This window comes from Callospermophilus lateralis, chromosome 5 (genome assembly GCF_048772815.1).
Source record: "Callospermophilus lateralis isolate mCalLat2 chromosome 5, mCalLat2.hap1, whole genome shotgun sequence".
NCBI classification, from domain to species: Eukaryota; Metazoa; Chordata; class Mammalia; order Rodentia; family Sciuridae; genus Callospermophilus; species Callospermophilus lateralis.
The window spans coordinates 109,676,929-109,693,131 of record NC_135309.1 but is presented as its reverse complement, the minus strand read 5'-3'; the positions used below and the strand labels follow the sequence as shown (position 1 = coordinate 109,693,131).

Genomic DNA, 16,203 nt, shown 5'->3' with positions numbered 1-16,203 from the left:
ATTATGAGGTAGTGATGATTATGTGGTGAAATACAGTAATAATTGAGTATTTTCTCTGTGTCAGGAACTCCTCTAAACTCTGCACATGAATTTTATCATTTAATCGTCACAGTTCTGTAAGGTAGGGGCTCTTACCTGCCTTCATGTATAGACATTATATGATGGCAGAGACTTTGAAAACCTTGGTCAAGGTCACCCAGCTTGTAAGCAGGTGAGACAGCATTGAAACTTGGTAATAAGGCTCCAGAGAATGTGCTCCTATCTATGTCAATTGATAGAAGGACATTCTATGTGACTTTCCCCACTAATTGAAATAATGTAGTCTTCATGATTCAAATCATCCTTTGATTTCTATCATTACAGTTATTCTCAAGAAATAAATGAAATTGTTCTCTTTTTCAGTTATAACCTTGTTAAATATTTTACATTTCTAACTTATACTCAAAGAAATTTTTATAATTTGTGTATCATGTCTAAGACATTTATTCATTTAATCATTCCTCTATTCAATATTCTTTGAAAGGAGCTTTCTGTGTGCTTGACATTATTTCTAGGTTTTTATCTCTTGTGACTAAATGCATGTATAGTTGATTATAATTCCATTTTCAGTGTTTCAAGACGTCAATTAAAAATACCTTAATGTACATTATTACCAGTCTAAAATTTTTTTTCAAAACCATTTTTCCTATGTATTGTTTTGCTTTGAAGAGAATGCAGCATCCAAACTAGGACCTTATTATGCAAATATGTTAGAAAATTGTTAATTAATTATAAAATAATATTTGCCTTTTAAAAGTAGCTCACATAATCTACTGAATGAGAAGGACATCTGAATGTATCAGTGGGGAAAATAAAAAATACTGAGTACAGTGCTTATCTTTAGTATTAGTTATTGGGGGGGTTTCTATTTTGCTTTTCCTATAGAAATCATCTGTTGAGATAGTATTTAGTTTTTAATAAATTACAAATTATAATAAACTGTATTGCCAATTTTAATACAAAATGATTATGTAATTTCATTTTTTTTTTAACTCGGTTTTCTTATGGCAAAGGATTTATGTGTTTTAAACGTCTAGAGTCTAACCATTGGAAGCTATTTTATTTTCTCCTTTTGCTTATAGCACGAAGGAATAGCACTGACCCAGCAGATTTGGACGATGTACAACAGCACAAGGTATATCTGAGTTTAGTAATAAACATTTTTATAGGGATGCAACTGCTAGTTATTTTATAGATTATCAAAGGGAAAAGAAAGTGCTGAAGCATTAGTCAGCAATAGTGACTTCACTTTTTATTGTATGACACTTTGGATAATTACATGAGAATTAGAGAGTTCTAGGTTATTAGTTTGAGAAGAAATTGAGTAATGTAGCATATCTGGTTACACTAATGTATTGGTAGCCATTTTCTTTGTTTTTTTTTTTTTCTTCATGGAGGCTGAGGTTTATCAACCACATCCAATTTCCTCTAGTCTAAGCACAGTACAAGAGTCAAAGGTGTCAGCCCATCCCTTCAAATTTACATGGTGGGTAGTTACTCTTCATTTGGTACTTGAGTTGTGGTGAGTGCAATGAAGCAGTGTTCCCATTTTAATCTTAGCAGCTCACAGTAAACTCTTTCTATACAGACCAGTTTAAGATTATATCTCTCTTCTAGTTTTTAAAGCCCCTTTTCTACTCCCTGCCTATATTTCTCCCAGATAGCAGGGGAAGAAACTCTCCTAATTCTAGCTCTAGCTATATAACAGTTGGGAGAAGAGAATGTTTCTAAAGCATTCTTGTAAAGCTTCCTTGTGAAGGAAACTTTGTTCTGATTAGTTTAAAAGCCTATTAAAATTAAGTAGATTAAAATGTTGTTTATATTTAGTAAAATAAATAGTGCTAAATACTGGCAAAAAGGAATTAAAATGAACATAGAAAATAAAGATTAGAACACATACTGAGCCTAAGCCTTTCTTCTATAGTCTAGCTCTTTTGAAATATCAAGTTAGCTATATTCCAGCAGGCCCTGTGGTTAGACTCAATGATACAATTGAATGGAATAGTAGTTTTATTTATCAAAAATTGAGATTAAATTGAGTATAGATGTACAATTAAAAAATAACACTTATGTATATTTTGTTTCTATAGAAACCAAAATTCAGTTCTGAAAATCACATTGGATTTGTTTGTAATGAAAATTCTGACAAACAGAAACCAGGACATGTAGAAGTCAATAAAAGAAGCAAAGATAATTTATTTTTAAATGAAGAACATATATATGAACATTACCAAAAAGATACCAAACCCACAAAATTTGGTAATTCCAGGTGTAAAAAATCAACTGTTGACCAAATACACTCTACAGGACTCAGTAAGGTCAGTCTCCATAAAGACAAAGGAATCAGCACAAATGTGTCCAAGGGTAAAGGAAGAAGAAACAGAATACATAAAAGGACTCATGTGGATGATGGAGACTGCCTTTCAGGACAGACAAAAGCTGTCTCTTCTTCCAGGAGAATAAACAGAGTGGCTATTCCTCAGCAGCATATTCTCCAAACCCCTAATGATCTTCCAGAAGAATCATGTGAACCTTCCAGTCCTACCCTGTCAAGCCTGAAAAATGCATTAGATAATAATATCGAGACTTACTCCGTGTCCAAAGAAACACATACCCCCAGTCTGGATTTGTCAAATAGTCCAGAAATGCATTTCTTGGAGTTACAATCCACTGGCCAACCTGAAACTATTTCTTTCTCAGGACTTAGAGTATGTAAAGAAATCAAGTTACCACTTGTTACTGAAGATCAGCAGCTTCATGCTCACCAAGAACAACACTGTAGCCCTTATAAATTTCATGAATATATTAACTCAAATAAAATAAAAGAGCGCTTTAATAAATGGGAAAATTCTTTCCTAACCTTTATAAAGGAAAATTTTGATAATGATAATGATTGCTATACTTCCGAGAAGACTGTAACATCTGAAAAGGTGATATGTTCTAAAGAATGTAAAAGCCACTGTAATTGTGAGGAGAACTTAATGAATAGAAAAGAAATGGATTTTCAACAGCTTTTACTATCTGAAGACCATTTTTCACAGGAGAAGGCATTAAACAGTCTAACCACACTTCAACAAGAGGAAGTTATTAATTTTTCTGATTCAGATAGTGTAGTCATTTCTGATAAACATATTGCAAACCATGTACAATGCATGTATGGAGCATCTTTTGATCACTCACATGGCAATCCTGAGCAAACTTCCAAGGCTTATACAAGAACACTTTCAATACATGAAGTTTCAAAGGTGACTAGTCATGTGGAGCTAGTAGAAAAGCCTCAGGATAATAGCACCAGAGAACCAACTCCTTTAATGAATCAGACAGAAAAACATATTGTGGAAAGGGTGTGTATAGAAAAGAAACAAGACACTAAAGGGAATGACACTAAAAAATGCCAAATTACAAGTTCTTCAAACAAGCCTTTCCCCACAGTTGACCATTCTCAAGGAGTACAAATAACTAAAGTTGAAAAAAAGAGGCAAGACCTTACAGAGAGTGAGCCCATGCATAATATAGATTTTCATTCTACTGACAATATGAATAAAGAAAAGAACATCATCTCACAATCTATTAATCAAGTAGAAGAGAAGAAAAATTCTCACAAATCAGGTATTAGTAGTATCGCTCAATCTGTACACATTTTCTATAGATTTATTTTATAGAAATTTCCAAATGAATTTCACTTAATCTATGCCCAACAACCAGCAGTGAGGCCACATGGGTCATGATTTGGAATGCTGTAAGCCTGATAGTTAAGTAATAGTGTTTATTTTGAAAGCAAACATTATTATCAAAGATGGTTGTTAAGCTGATGTTGAAAGAAGCTAATAAGCAGTTGTCTGTCAGTTTTTGTGTTTCTCCCAATATTGCACTTTTTTAGTATCAGGAAACCTAGCAACATTAAAAAAAATTTTTTTAGTTATGTATGGACACAAAACCTTTATTTATTTATTTATTTATTCATTTTTTATTATTAGTTGTTCACAACATTACATAGCTCTTGACATATCATATTTCATACATTTGATTCAAGTTGGTTATGAACTCCCATTTTTACCCCGTATACAGATTGCAGAATCACATCGGTTATACATACTGCCATACTAGTATCTGTTGTATTTTGCTGCCCTTCCTATCCTCTACTATCCCCCCTCCCCTCCCCTCCCCTCCCATCTTCTCTCTCTACCCCATCTACTATAATTCATTTCTCTCCCTTGTTTTTTTTCCCTTTCCCCTCACTTCCTCTTATATGTAATTTTGTATAACGATGAGAGTCTCCTTCCATTTCCATGCAATTTCCCTTCTCTCCCTTTCCCTCCCACCTTTTGTCCCTGTTTAATGTTAATCTTCTTCTCATGCTCTTCCTCCCTACTCTGTTCTTAGTTGCTCTCCTTATATCAAAGAAGACATTTGGCATTTTTTTTTTTTACTTATTTTTATGCAGTGCTGAGGATTGAACCCAGTGCCTCACACATGCTAGGCAAGTGCTCTACCACTGATCTATAGTCCCATTCCCCTTACAACATTTTCATAGCAGGAAATTGTTAGCTCCGATGTTTGCAGCCATTGATTGTAATTGCAACCAGCAAACTATGCTTTGTTACATAAAAATATTTTTAAAGCCTTCTATTCTCTTTTAAACAGTTCAGCTTGAAACAAACTAAAGTACGAATTTTTTGTTGTTGTCATGTAATTTATAAGGAGAACTATAGTACTGATACTGTAAAATGTTGTGTTTCAGATGAAGAATTAACTAATGATATCAATGTAGATGAAAGAGCTATAAGAAATTGTGAGGATGCAAAAGAAAAAATGAATACAGAAACTTACATGTCTCCTAATATCCAAGAACATAAAAAAGGTCAGAATTTCAGAAACAGACAAAATTTCCTGAAAGTTACCTACAACCAAGGTTTGCAAATTGTTTTGGTAAAAGTTATATAATTAAGCCCAGTGGTTTACTTCAAAGAATTTCTGAACAATCAGTTATACCGTTTACTTTTTTTTAGCTATTCACTAAGTTATAAGATTATTTCATTTATATTTGTTGTTAAGGCACCACTTGAGAATTTATTAGTCTTCAGATATGTTCTTGTCATATTTCTGATTATGATTTCTAGTTCTGTTAGAGTAGGTAAAATAAGCAGCAGTAGTTTTTGCTCCAAAGTTATACAACTACCTTTTTTGCTACAAAACCACTGAGAACAAAGTAATAGGATTTGTACCATTCACAGTGAGAATCATAGGAGAAATTTTTCAATTCAAAGTTGTACATTATGGGCCTACCATTTTAGCTGTTTTATAGTTTTAAAATCTCTTTCTCTCTCTGTTTGTGCTCTATTACTTCCTCCTCTATTTATATAGTACTTTAAAATATATTTTATTATCATTTTAGCATGAATTGGGAAGAAATGGGAGAGAAACATATGATCTGTCCATTCATTTTCATTCCAGTATAAGTGTGTAACTTGCACTGCAAAGGAAAGATTTTTTTTTAGAAAAAAATCTTTGGACAATAATATTATACTGAATTTTTTGAGTGAATTTTTTTATGATACAAAAATAAAGAACCCAATAAGCCATAGTTTGGTACTCGGTAGCTTACAATAATAAGAGCATACCCACTTAGACATAGAATAGCTATAGAAAGCAAATTTTTATAATATAACTTATTGTTCTAAGAAAAATGCTATCTGTTGCTAAAAAACTACTGAAGAGTGAGATGATGAAAGAACTGAAAGAAGAACTGAAAGAAGTTTATTTGTTTTAATCAAGTGTGTGTCGTCCAACTGCTGGAATGAATGCAAATTAATATGCTCAGGTGCTCTGTTATTTCTTCACAAGTTATACTTTAAAGCAGTAGCAGCAGCACTAATATTAATTGATGTATGTTTTTGTGTAATATGCTTGCTTAGAATAGTTTGAAAAAGTTGTTATGTATTTTCCAAGATCCTTAATAATCAACATTTGGCAAAAAGGTAGTTTTCAGTTTTGTTTGGCAAATTTACAGAAATGAAGACAGCTGGGATCAATAAGAGGAATGTCAGAGGGGAAAGCCGCCTTCATTTGGCTGCCAGAAGAGGAAATCTGTCCCTAGTGAAAGTTCTAATAGAATCAGGAGCTGATGTGAATCTAAAAGATAATGCAGGTTTGGATCTTATTTTTTTCTCCCAGCCCCCTTTTTTATGGTGCTGGGGATTGAACCGTGGGCCTTGTGCATGCCAGCAAGCACTCTACCAACTGAGCTATATCTCCAGTCCTTGGATCCTTTTAATTTAATTGCTTTTATAATTTGATCTCACTGAAATACTCATTTTATTCCCCACCCATTTTGATCCTGGATGAGTGTTTGAACACATTTTTATATTATAGTTTTTATTTAGTTGAATGGTAAGATTAATTGTTGCTAAAATAATTCTCCTTTTTTGCATCCATTTGAGAGCATTAAAAAGAGGTATACAGAATGGGGAGTAAAGGGAGTGAGACCTTTTATTTGGAAGTCTTAATTCTGTTCCCTAGCTTTGTAGCAAAGGCAAAATATTCCTATTTTTCTGTCCCTTCTTCTCTTTCCTCCTCCATTTATACTGTTTGCTTCTCTTTCACATTTTTATTCTAAACCTTCATTTAAAAAATGAGACTTCTGCGGGATGTGGTGGCACATGTCTGTAATTCCAACAGTTTGGGAGGTTGAGATAGGAGAATCACAAGTACAAAACCAACCTCAACAACTTACTGAGGCCCTAAACAACTCAATGAGACCCCATCTCTAAGTAAAATATAAAAAATGACTGGGAATATGGCTCAGTGGTTAAGTGCCCCTGCGTTCAATACCTGGTACCCAAAACAAAAATAAAAACCAGGATCAGCTATTAAAACCAGAGCCTATTTGACTACACAATTTCATCTAGTAGGCCACATAATAAATCTTTAAAAAAAAATGAAACTTCTTAAATTTTTGCTTATAAACAAAATAATCTTGTGTAAAGAATTCCAGAGGGGGTTGGGGTTGTGGCTCAGTGGTAGAGTGCTCGCCTAGCATGTGAGAGACCTTGGGTTCAATCCTCAGCACCACAAAAAAAAATAAATAAATAAAAAATTAAAGGTATTGACAATCACAACTGAAAAATAAATATTAAAAAAAATTCCAGAGGGAAAGCACAAAGGTTGATTGAGTCAAATGTCATTTTAAAGAGAAATATGATAATGCAAAGATAAAAATAGGCAAGTCAGATATTTTTATATCTGAGTTGAAGCAAATTGAAATAATTAGCACTTATATGGTCCCATTATATTTTACATTCTGTGAGTCTTCTGTTTTGGCACATATTGTATCAACAATATTAATGAAGTGATCAATTTGTTTTCAAAACTGAAACACATTTTAAGGCGATAGTTTTCAGCATTATGTATTGTCCAATATTTAGTATATACATGCTTCAAAATAGGTATTATTTCTACTAAGGCAAAAAAAAGTAATAAAGATATTACATGAGGGCGTGGGTTGTGGCTCAGCGGTAGAATGCTCGCCTCGCACATGTGAAACCCTAGGTTGGATCCTCAGCACCACATAAAAATAAATAAATAAAACAAAATAAAAATATTGTGCCCATGTATAACTAAAATAAATAAAAAGATATTACATGAATGTTGGTCTGTAAGGAGCAGATTGTTGTTGTGGTTGTTTTTTTCTTTCTAGGTTGGACACCACTTCATGAGGCATCTAATGAAGGATTTAATGATATAATTGTAGAGTTATTAAAAGCTGGTGCTAATGTTAATTGTGAGAATATAGATGGAATTCTGCCCTTACATGATGCTGTTGCAAGCAATCATTTAAAGGTATAGTGGATGTCATATTTAAGTTCTTATTACTTAGGATAATGAGTGAATAAAATTAGGATATTTTAAATTGAGAATTAAAGAGATTCCCTAAATTAACAAATGATTTTAAAACCTGCTAAAGGGCTGGGGTTGTGGCTCAGGGGTAGAGCACTCTCCTAGCATGTGCGAGACTCTGAGTTTGATCCTTAGCACCACATAAAGTTAAGTATATAAAGATATTGTGTTCATCTACAACTAAAAAATATTTTAAAAAATAAGACTTGCTAAAGTTACAAATGAAGATATACTGTATATGGATTGGAAAATATATGTCTTAATGAATTATTTTTTATATTTATCACAGTGCATGTAAGTCAAAAGAAAACACATTCTGTATAAATCCAGCATGTTTCATGTTGGGGTAAAACATGAGTTGCTTGTTTCTTGAGGGTTTGTTATATCTTCCTTGTTTTTCTCTTCAGGCAGTCATAGTAAAAATAACACAAGAGAAGATTACTTGAATCATTATTTGGGTAACACAGAATTTCTGATATAAACTTTGAAACTCTTTAGATTTTTAAACTAACCTTTTTGTTTGGCAGTCTTCCTAGATTTTTCTCCCTAGAAAATTTGTTGTTATCAGTGACACTATAGATCTCAGGAATAATTATTGGTTTTGAAAATATAGTTAAGGACAGTACCACAACCAACAATAGCAATGTAAAACCAGGATTTATAGAAAAAAATTTCTTGGATCCCTCTTGAGAACCTGTTTACCTGTCTCTTGATATTTTTAAGAACCTTGTGACTTTAATTTTGTAAAAGTGTTCCTACTGCTTTCAGCCAAAGTGTAGTCATGTGAAGGAATAGTATCATCAAATTTATGATTTACAGATATAAGAGATGTGAAATAATGATTAAGAATGAGATGATAGTAAGTAGGTTTATGTCCATTGTGACTTTTTTTGACCAAAATAAACTTTTTGGCCTTTAAGATATTTAAAGTTAAAAAATAATACACAAATTCTCAAGGCTGTGTGGTTCTGAAATGGAAGAAAGCAAACAGAAAGACTCAATGAAGTGACAAACCTACTACTTAGTATAGGGAAAAGGCCACTTAGTTTGAAACCACTTAAATATAGTTCAGAATTTCTTAGTGGGAAAATCAGGTTTTTGGACATTATTCTGAAAAATGGCATCTTAAAAAAAAAGTTAATTCTCATATTTTTGTTGGGGGTCACCAACATCATCCCTACATTTAGAGGCATGTTAGAAGTATTAGTACAAAAACACCAGGACAAACGTAAACTTCACAAATCAGTTCAGCACTTTATTCAGGAATGAAGTTTCACACAGGAGCAGGAGATGCAGGGACGAAATGACGCCATGGTGGGACCCACTTTCTTGGTGGAAAATGAGACCCCAAATAAAGAAAGGGCTTGGGCTTATATAGATATTCTGAGAGGTGGTCTAGTGAGCATATCAACTTTCTTTGGGCACCTGGGAATTTGGAGTTTGTTCTATCATCAGTGAAGGAGTCAGTTTTAGTGCTTAGGAATTTAGGATTTGTTTTATGGGGCAAAATGGGAGGGAGTCTAGGGTCAGTGGTCAGTTTCTGGAATTTATCATACTGGACTTGATGGAAGGGCTGGGGTCAGTGGTTGGTATCTGGAAAGGATTTATTTGCAGAAGGGTTAATGCTTTGGCCTCTTTGCAGAGACTGCCCTTCCAGGTTTGATGGACCCTTTTCTGCAGGGTTTGTTTTATCACCAGGAAAGAATGAATTGGGAAAGGTTCAGTGCTCTCAATGTATGACTTTCCTTCTCACTCCCATTTCCCCTTGTCTCACTACTTTGGAGGTTTTTATTTTCCATATCTAATAAGAAGGACTTCTAAAACTTGGTATATAGTTGTTCTTATGGCTAAGATTTGTAACAGCAATGTAGTAAGGATACATATTTGGGTCATAAGAGAAAATGACGAATGGAATATGGAGTATCTATGTGAAAGCTTTCTTATGCGCTCCTCTTTGTAAGGGATCACAAAGAGCTTACTCCCCACAGCAGTGAAAATGTAGGAATATGTATGCAATATTTCTGGCCATGAAAGCCCATGAGAGACTCAACGTCCAAGAATTTTATTGTAGGCAAGCTGTGCTTGCTTACCAGGTAGCAAAATTCCAGACTCCCAGAAGCATATACCACATTGTTGTGTAAATAGCTTAAACATAGTGAGCTACTATCAGGCAGTTTTATATTAGTGGTATGGTACTGCTTACCAGTCAAGTTCATTGATGGCAGCTAACAACCAACCTTGAAAGTGACCTGCTACGTTAACACATTTCTGAACATTACTTACTGACAGTTCCTGACTTAACAGTTTGACTTTATGATGGTAAAAAAGCAACAGAAAACCATATTCAGATTTTGAATTTTGGTCCTTTCTTGGTGTAGCAGTATGTGCTATGATATATTGTCTTGATACTGGGTAGCCACATTTCCCTTTACATAATCACAAGGGTAAACAATAATACTTTTTAGTGGACTATGTTGCTATAATGTTTGGTAGATTAAGTGTATTAAAGGCATTTTAATTATACTATTTTCAACTTAATTATATATTGGGATGTATAACCCATCATAATTCAATTTAGTTCTAATTAAAACATACTAATTTCTAAAACAGCTTAATTGCTGTTATAAAATGTTTCAAGCCTGATTTTTTTTTTTTTTTGGCAAAATTGTATGATAGCACCTATGACATTCTTATAGTTTTTTTTTTTTCTTTTTTGGGGGAGTACCAAGGATTGAACTCAGGGGCACTCAACCACTTAGCCACATCCCAGCCCGATTTTGTATTTTATTTAGAGACAGAGTCTCACTACTGAGTTGTTTAAGGCCTCGATAAATTGCTGAGGCTGGCTTCGAACTCATGATCCTTCTGTCTCAGCCTCCCAAGCCACTGAGATTACAGGTGTGTGCCACTGCACCCAACCCTTATAGTTAGTTTTTACATTATGGTCTCAAGAAAAATTTCTTTTCAAAATTTTAAGAACAATCATAAGTTTTTTTTCTAGGTCATCTATTAGTTCTTTCATATTCAAATCCTTGTAATTTTGCTTTTGTTAAGCTGTCAGTTTCTTACTCATCAGTGTCTTTACGGTGCTTCAGACAGTTATCCAACATTATTTTAATGTATGACTGGAGAAAAATCCAACATCTTTCCTTTTTTACTTTGAAATCAACTTGAAGTATATTTTCATTTTATTTTTGACTATTTACAAAGTCAGTAACCACTAGTAAACAAGTCAGGAGAAAGATATTGACATAGTATATGAGATGGATACCATGTAATAAGCAAAAAGAGATGTTCTATTTGGGTCAGTTTTATAGGTGGTCTTAATTAGTGAGAGTTTTTCTATTTTTAAAGACTCTGTCTTTTCTCATAGCAATTTGGTGATTTCAGGGAACTAAATAATGATTACTCAGACATAGAGGGTCTTCTGTAAAAAATGAACATTAGGAACAGAAAATTAACCACAGGAGATATCAAAAGGGAAGCTTAGTGTAATGGATAAAACACTGAAATAATATTGGAAAGCTTATATTCTAAACCTAATTCTACTCTTGAGAAAGATATTTTTTTTCTTTATCCCTGAAACAAAGAATTTGATTAAGTACTATAGCCACTATACACATGTAGTTATTTAAGTTCCTTAAATTTTCACCCACATTCCTCCCTTTTTCTTCTTCCTCCCCCTTAACCTTCTATCCCCTTCCACATCTTCACTGATCTACTATTTTCATTGGATTCCCCATTTTTCCCCCTTACTTTGTTCTAGTCTCTGCATATAAAAAAACATTTTCAACCTTTTACTTTCTGAGTTTGGCTTATTTCAATAAAGCATGATGTTCTCTAGTTTCATCCATTTGCCAGCAAATGCCATAATTTCATTCTTTTTTTATGGCTGAGTAAAACTTCATTGTATGTATATACCATATTATCCATTCATCTGTTGACAGGTACCTGGGCCAATTCCATAACTTGGCTATTACGTATTGCACTGGTACAAACATTGATGTACTTTTATCACTACAGTATACTGATTTTACTTCTTTTGGATAAATACCAAGGAATGGGACAACTGGATCATATGATGGTTCCATTCTACATTGCTTTTCAAACTGGTTATACTAATTTGCAGTCCCATCAACAAGCTATGAGTGTACATTTTTCCCCACATTCTTGGCAGCATTTATTATAATTTGTATTCTTGATGGTATCTTTCTAATTGGAGTGAGATGAACTCTCAATGTAGTTTAGATTTGAATTTCTCTGATCACTTATGATATTGAACATTTTTTTCATATATTTCTTGGCTGTTTGTATTTCTTCTTTGAGAAGTATCCGTTTAGTTCTTTTTGCCCATTTACTGATTACATTATTTGGGAGTGTTTTTTTTTTTTACTTCTTTATTATATTCTTAATATTATCTCCTACTAAAGGAGTTACTGTCAAAGAAAATGAACCCCAACATTATGTATAACTATGATGTACTAATGAAAACATTAAAAATCGCTTAAAATTAATTAAAATTAAAAATCTGTTCTTTAGCTGCATAGCCACATTTCAAGTGCATAACACCTACATGTGGTAAGTGATGGCTGTATTGGATAATATAGAATATTTTCATTGTCACAGAAGATTTTATAGGACAGTTCTGATCTGGAGCAGAATTTAGCATATATTCTGTAAAAGATGAGATATACACATGTTTTATTTTCTGGATTACACAGTCTGTTGCAGCTATTCAACGGCTGTTGTAGTTCATAAGCAGCCATAGATAATATGTAAATTAATGTGGCTCTGCCAAAATAAAACTTTTTTTTACCAAATAAGGCATTTGGCTCCCAAACTATACTTTGTTGATCCTTAATCTAGAGGTTCATTTATGTCTCTTCACCTAAATTTATGCTCTTATCAACAAATGTTCAAGGATTCCAATTTCTCTATATCCTTTATTTTTTAAAGAGTTTTTCTTTTTCTTTTTTTTTTTTGTTTTGTTTTTGTAGTGTGGAGAATTCTAGGTTGACAAGTTTCCAACTATGCTATCCTCAATATAAAGACATAGGGACAAGAGGGAGAAAGTCAGAACAAAGCAAGCCAATATATATAATATGACATAATCAAACTTTGCTTTTGGAGTAACTGTCCATGTTTGCATCTTATTTATATTAATTAATTCATTAATATGTAATGTTGGGGATTGAACCCATGGCCTCACACATACTAGACCAGGACTCTACTACTGAGCTAACTTTGCACCCTTTATTACTTTTATTTTAAGGAGAGATATTATATTTGGAAAAAACAGTGGTATTTTAATTCTCTTGACATTGATGTATTGCCAGCATCTTTCCTCGTATCTTTATTAACTCCATATATATTACAGTTGTTCTATCATTGACTTGTTTGTTCTGACTTTCTCCATCTTGTCCCTATTTCTTTATAGTGAGGTAGGATAGCATTGTTGTAAACTTGTCAACCTAGAATTCTACACCCTATCAAAAAATCTTTCAAAAATAAAGGATATGGATAAATTGGAACCTTGTACATTGCTGATAAAAGCATAAAATGATGCAGCTTTTGTGGAAAACATTTTCAAAATGTTAAACATAAAGTTACCATATAAATCAATAGTTCTCCTCCTAAATATCTACACATGAGAACTAAAAACATATGTTCCCATAAAACTTGTACATGAATGTACATAGTGATATATAAGAGCCAGCAAGTAAAAACAACTCAAATGTCTATCAGTTAATGAATGAATGTATAAAAAATGGTGTCCTTTTTTGAAATTAGGGATTGAACCCAGGGGTGCTTAACCACTGGGACACATCCCCAGTCCTTTTTATTTTATATATGTATTTATAAGAAAGTTTTTATTTTTAAAAGAGTTTTAAAACCTTGAAAACATTGTGCTAAGTGAAAAGCCAGATGTAAAAGATCACATACTATATGATTCTGTTTATATGTAGGGTCTATAATAAGCAAATCTATATAGACAGAGACTAGATTATTGTTTGCCAGGGGGCAGGAAGAGAAGGAAATGAATGAATACTAGAGGATATGGAGTTTCTTTTTTGGGGGGAAATTGTTCTAGAATTAGAAAGTGGTGATAGTTACACAACCTGTGAACATACTAAAATTCACTGAATTATAGGCTGTAAGAGATTGAATTTCAAGGTATGTGAATTATCTTAATTTTTTTAAATGAAGATGGAATACAGACCCTTTTAGACCAGCAGGAGCTAAGAGAATTTATTGCCAAATGAGTGCATTAAAATATTAAATTCTGCAGGCAGAAGGAAGAGTATACTAGAAAAAAACTTTAGATTTATAAAAGAATAAAATATGTGGGTTAAAAAAGTACTTTCCTTATTAAAAGAAATTTGGCTACTTAAAATAAAAATAATATTTCATTGTGGAGCTTAATTATTTAATTAAAACAAAAAATAAGAGTAACACAAAGACATGAATGGGAGAAATGAAAAGTTGTAAGGTTCTTAAAATACACACAAAATATTCTTATCTTAAAATAGATGTGGTAACTGAAATATATATATTGAAAATCCTGGAGCAATCACATAAAAATAATAAAGGTGTAGATCAGACAATAGAGATAAAATATCCAATTCAAAAGAAGTAGAGAAAATGGGCAAAATAAACAGCAGGCCCCTCCTCTTCAAATTTTCATTGATCTCAAAGTTAACAAAGATGAAAGTTGATTCTTTGAAGAGATTAACAAAATTCATAAGCCTTTAGTCAGATTTTAAATAAGGTCAAGCTGAGGACTGAGCCATTAACACATGTTAGAGAGACATTTCAGAGCCTAACTATAACATTGCTCCAGTTAAAAGGCAGACATTGTCAGGTAGACAGAGAAGCAAGACAAAATTAAATGCAGTCTACAGGAAGCTCACTTTGTTAAATATAAAGACATAGAGAAGTTAAAAGTAAAATTAAGGGAAAAGATACACAAACAATAATAAAAATGAAAAATATCTCTGGTAATTTAAGACAAAGTGATTTTCAAAGTCTGTAATATTGCCAAAGATAAAGAGAAACATTTCATAATAATAAGGGAATAATTCAGCAGGAAGACATATCAGTTTAAAAATGTGTACACACAAAATTAAATTTTAAATACATGAAGTAAATGCTGATAGAATTGAAAATAAAATAAATTCATAATCATACCTGGAGATTTCAGTTATTTCAGAAAGTAATGGAAAAAGTATACACTCTGGTTATAGAAGTTTTAAACAGCGTTAGTAACCAGTATATCTCTGACATTTGTTGAAGATGCCAATAACAATAGTATACTCTTTCAAGTATTCACAGACCACTGACCAACATAGACATATCAAGGGCCATAAAACAAGTTTCAATAAATTTAAGAAACTTGAAATCATACAAAATACATTCTGTAACCAAAGTGGTATGCAACTATTAATCAATAAACAAAAAATGTCTGTAAAATTTCCAAATGCAAAGAAATTTAAATATAAACTACTTAATAACTAATAGTTCCCAAAAGAAATCATAAGGAAAAATCAGAAAATATTTTAAACTGAATTAAAATAACAAAATATAAAAAAGCATAAAAATTATGAATGCAGCTAAAGCAATAAGTACTTTGATGGAAATGTAAAACTTAAACTGCCTTTTTTTAAATTAAATAAGATACAAAGTAAGTGATCTAGATTCCATCTTAATATGCTTAAAAAAAACAAAAAGACAAAGTAAATAGAACAGAAATCAATGAAATATAAAATAGATACAGTTAACAAAGATGAAAATTGATTCTTTGAAAAGATTTACAAAATTCATAAGCCTTTAGTCAGATTTTAAATAAGACACACATTACTTAAAATAGAAATCAAGGGATATTACTAAATTATGCAGTATTAAAGAGTTAATAAAGGGCTATTATTATAACTTATGCTAATAAATTGGACAACTTAAATTAAAGATGGGTAATTTTCTTGAAAGAAACTAACAAAACTTGCTCACAAAGAAAGAATTCTTGTGACCCTCTGTAAAAGAAAATGAATTTATAGTTTTAAAACCTTTTTACAAATTCCAGGCTCAAGTGGCTTCACTGATAAATTTCACCAAATACTTGAGGAAGAAACAAAAGCAGGTCTAATACAAACTCTTCCAGTAAAGTAAAAAGGATACATTTCACAACTGATTTTACAAGGCTAGTATTATTTTAATACCAAGACCAGGAGAAGGCATTACAAGTAAACAAAACTACAGACTAATATACCTTAA

The 16,203-nt window shown here is 32.3% G+C and overlaps 1 protein-coding gene across 1 annotated transcript in view; it reads left to right on the top strand.

Moving 5' to 3' along the window:
• Positions 1–16,203, top strand: part of Ankrd31 (ankyrin repeat domain 31) — a 196,902-nt gene that overhangs the window by 102,450 nt on the left and 78,249 nt on the right. The window contains 5 exon segments of the mRNA XM_076857689.2: positions 1,122–1,174; positions 2,130–3,648; positions 4,781–4,951; positions 6,050–6,187; positions 7,736–7,878. Coding sequence (XP_076713804.2) covers positions 1,122–1,174; positions 2,130–3,648; positions 4,781–4,951; positions 6,050–6,187; positions 7,736–7,878 — 2,024 coding nt within the window.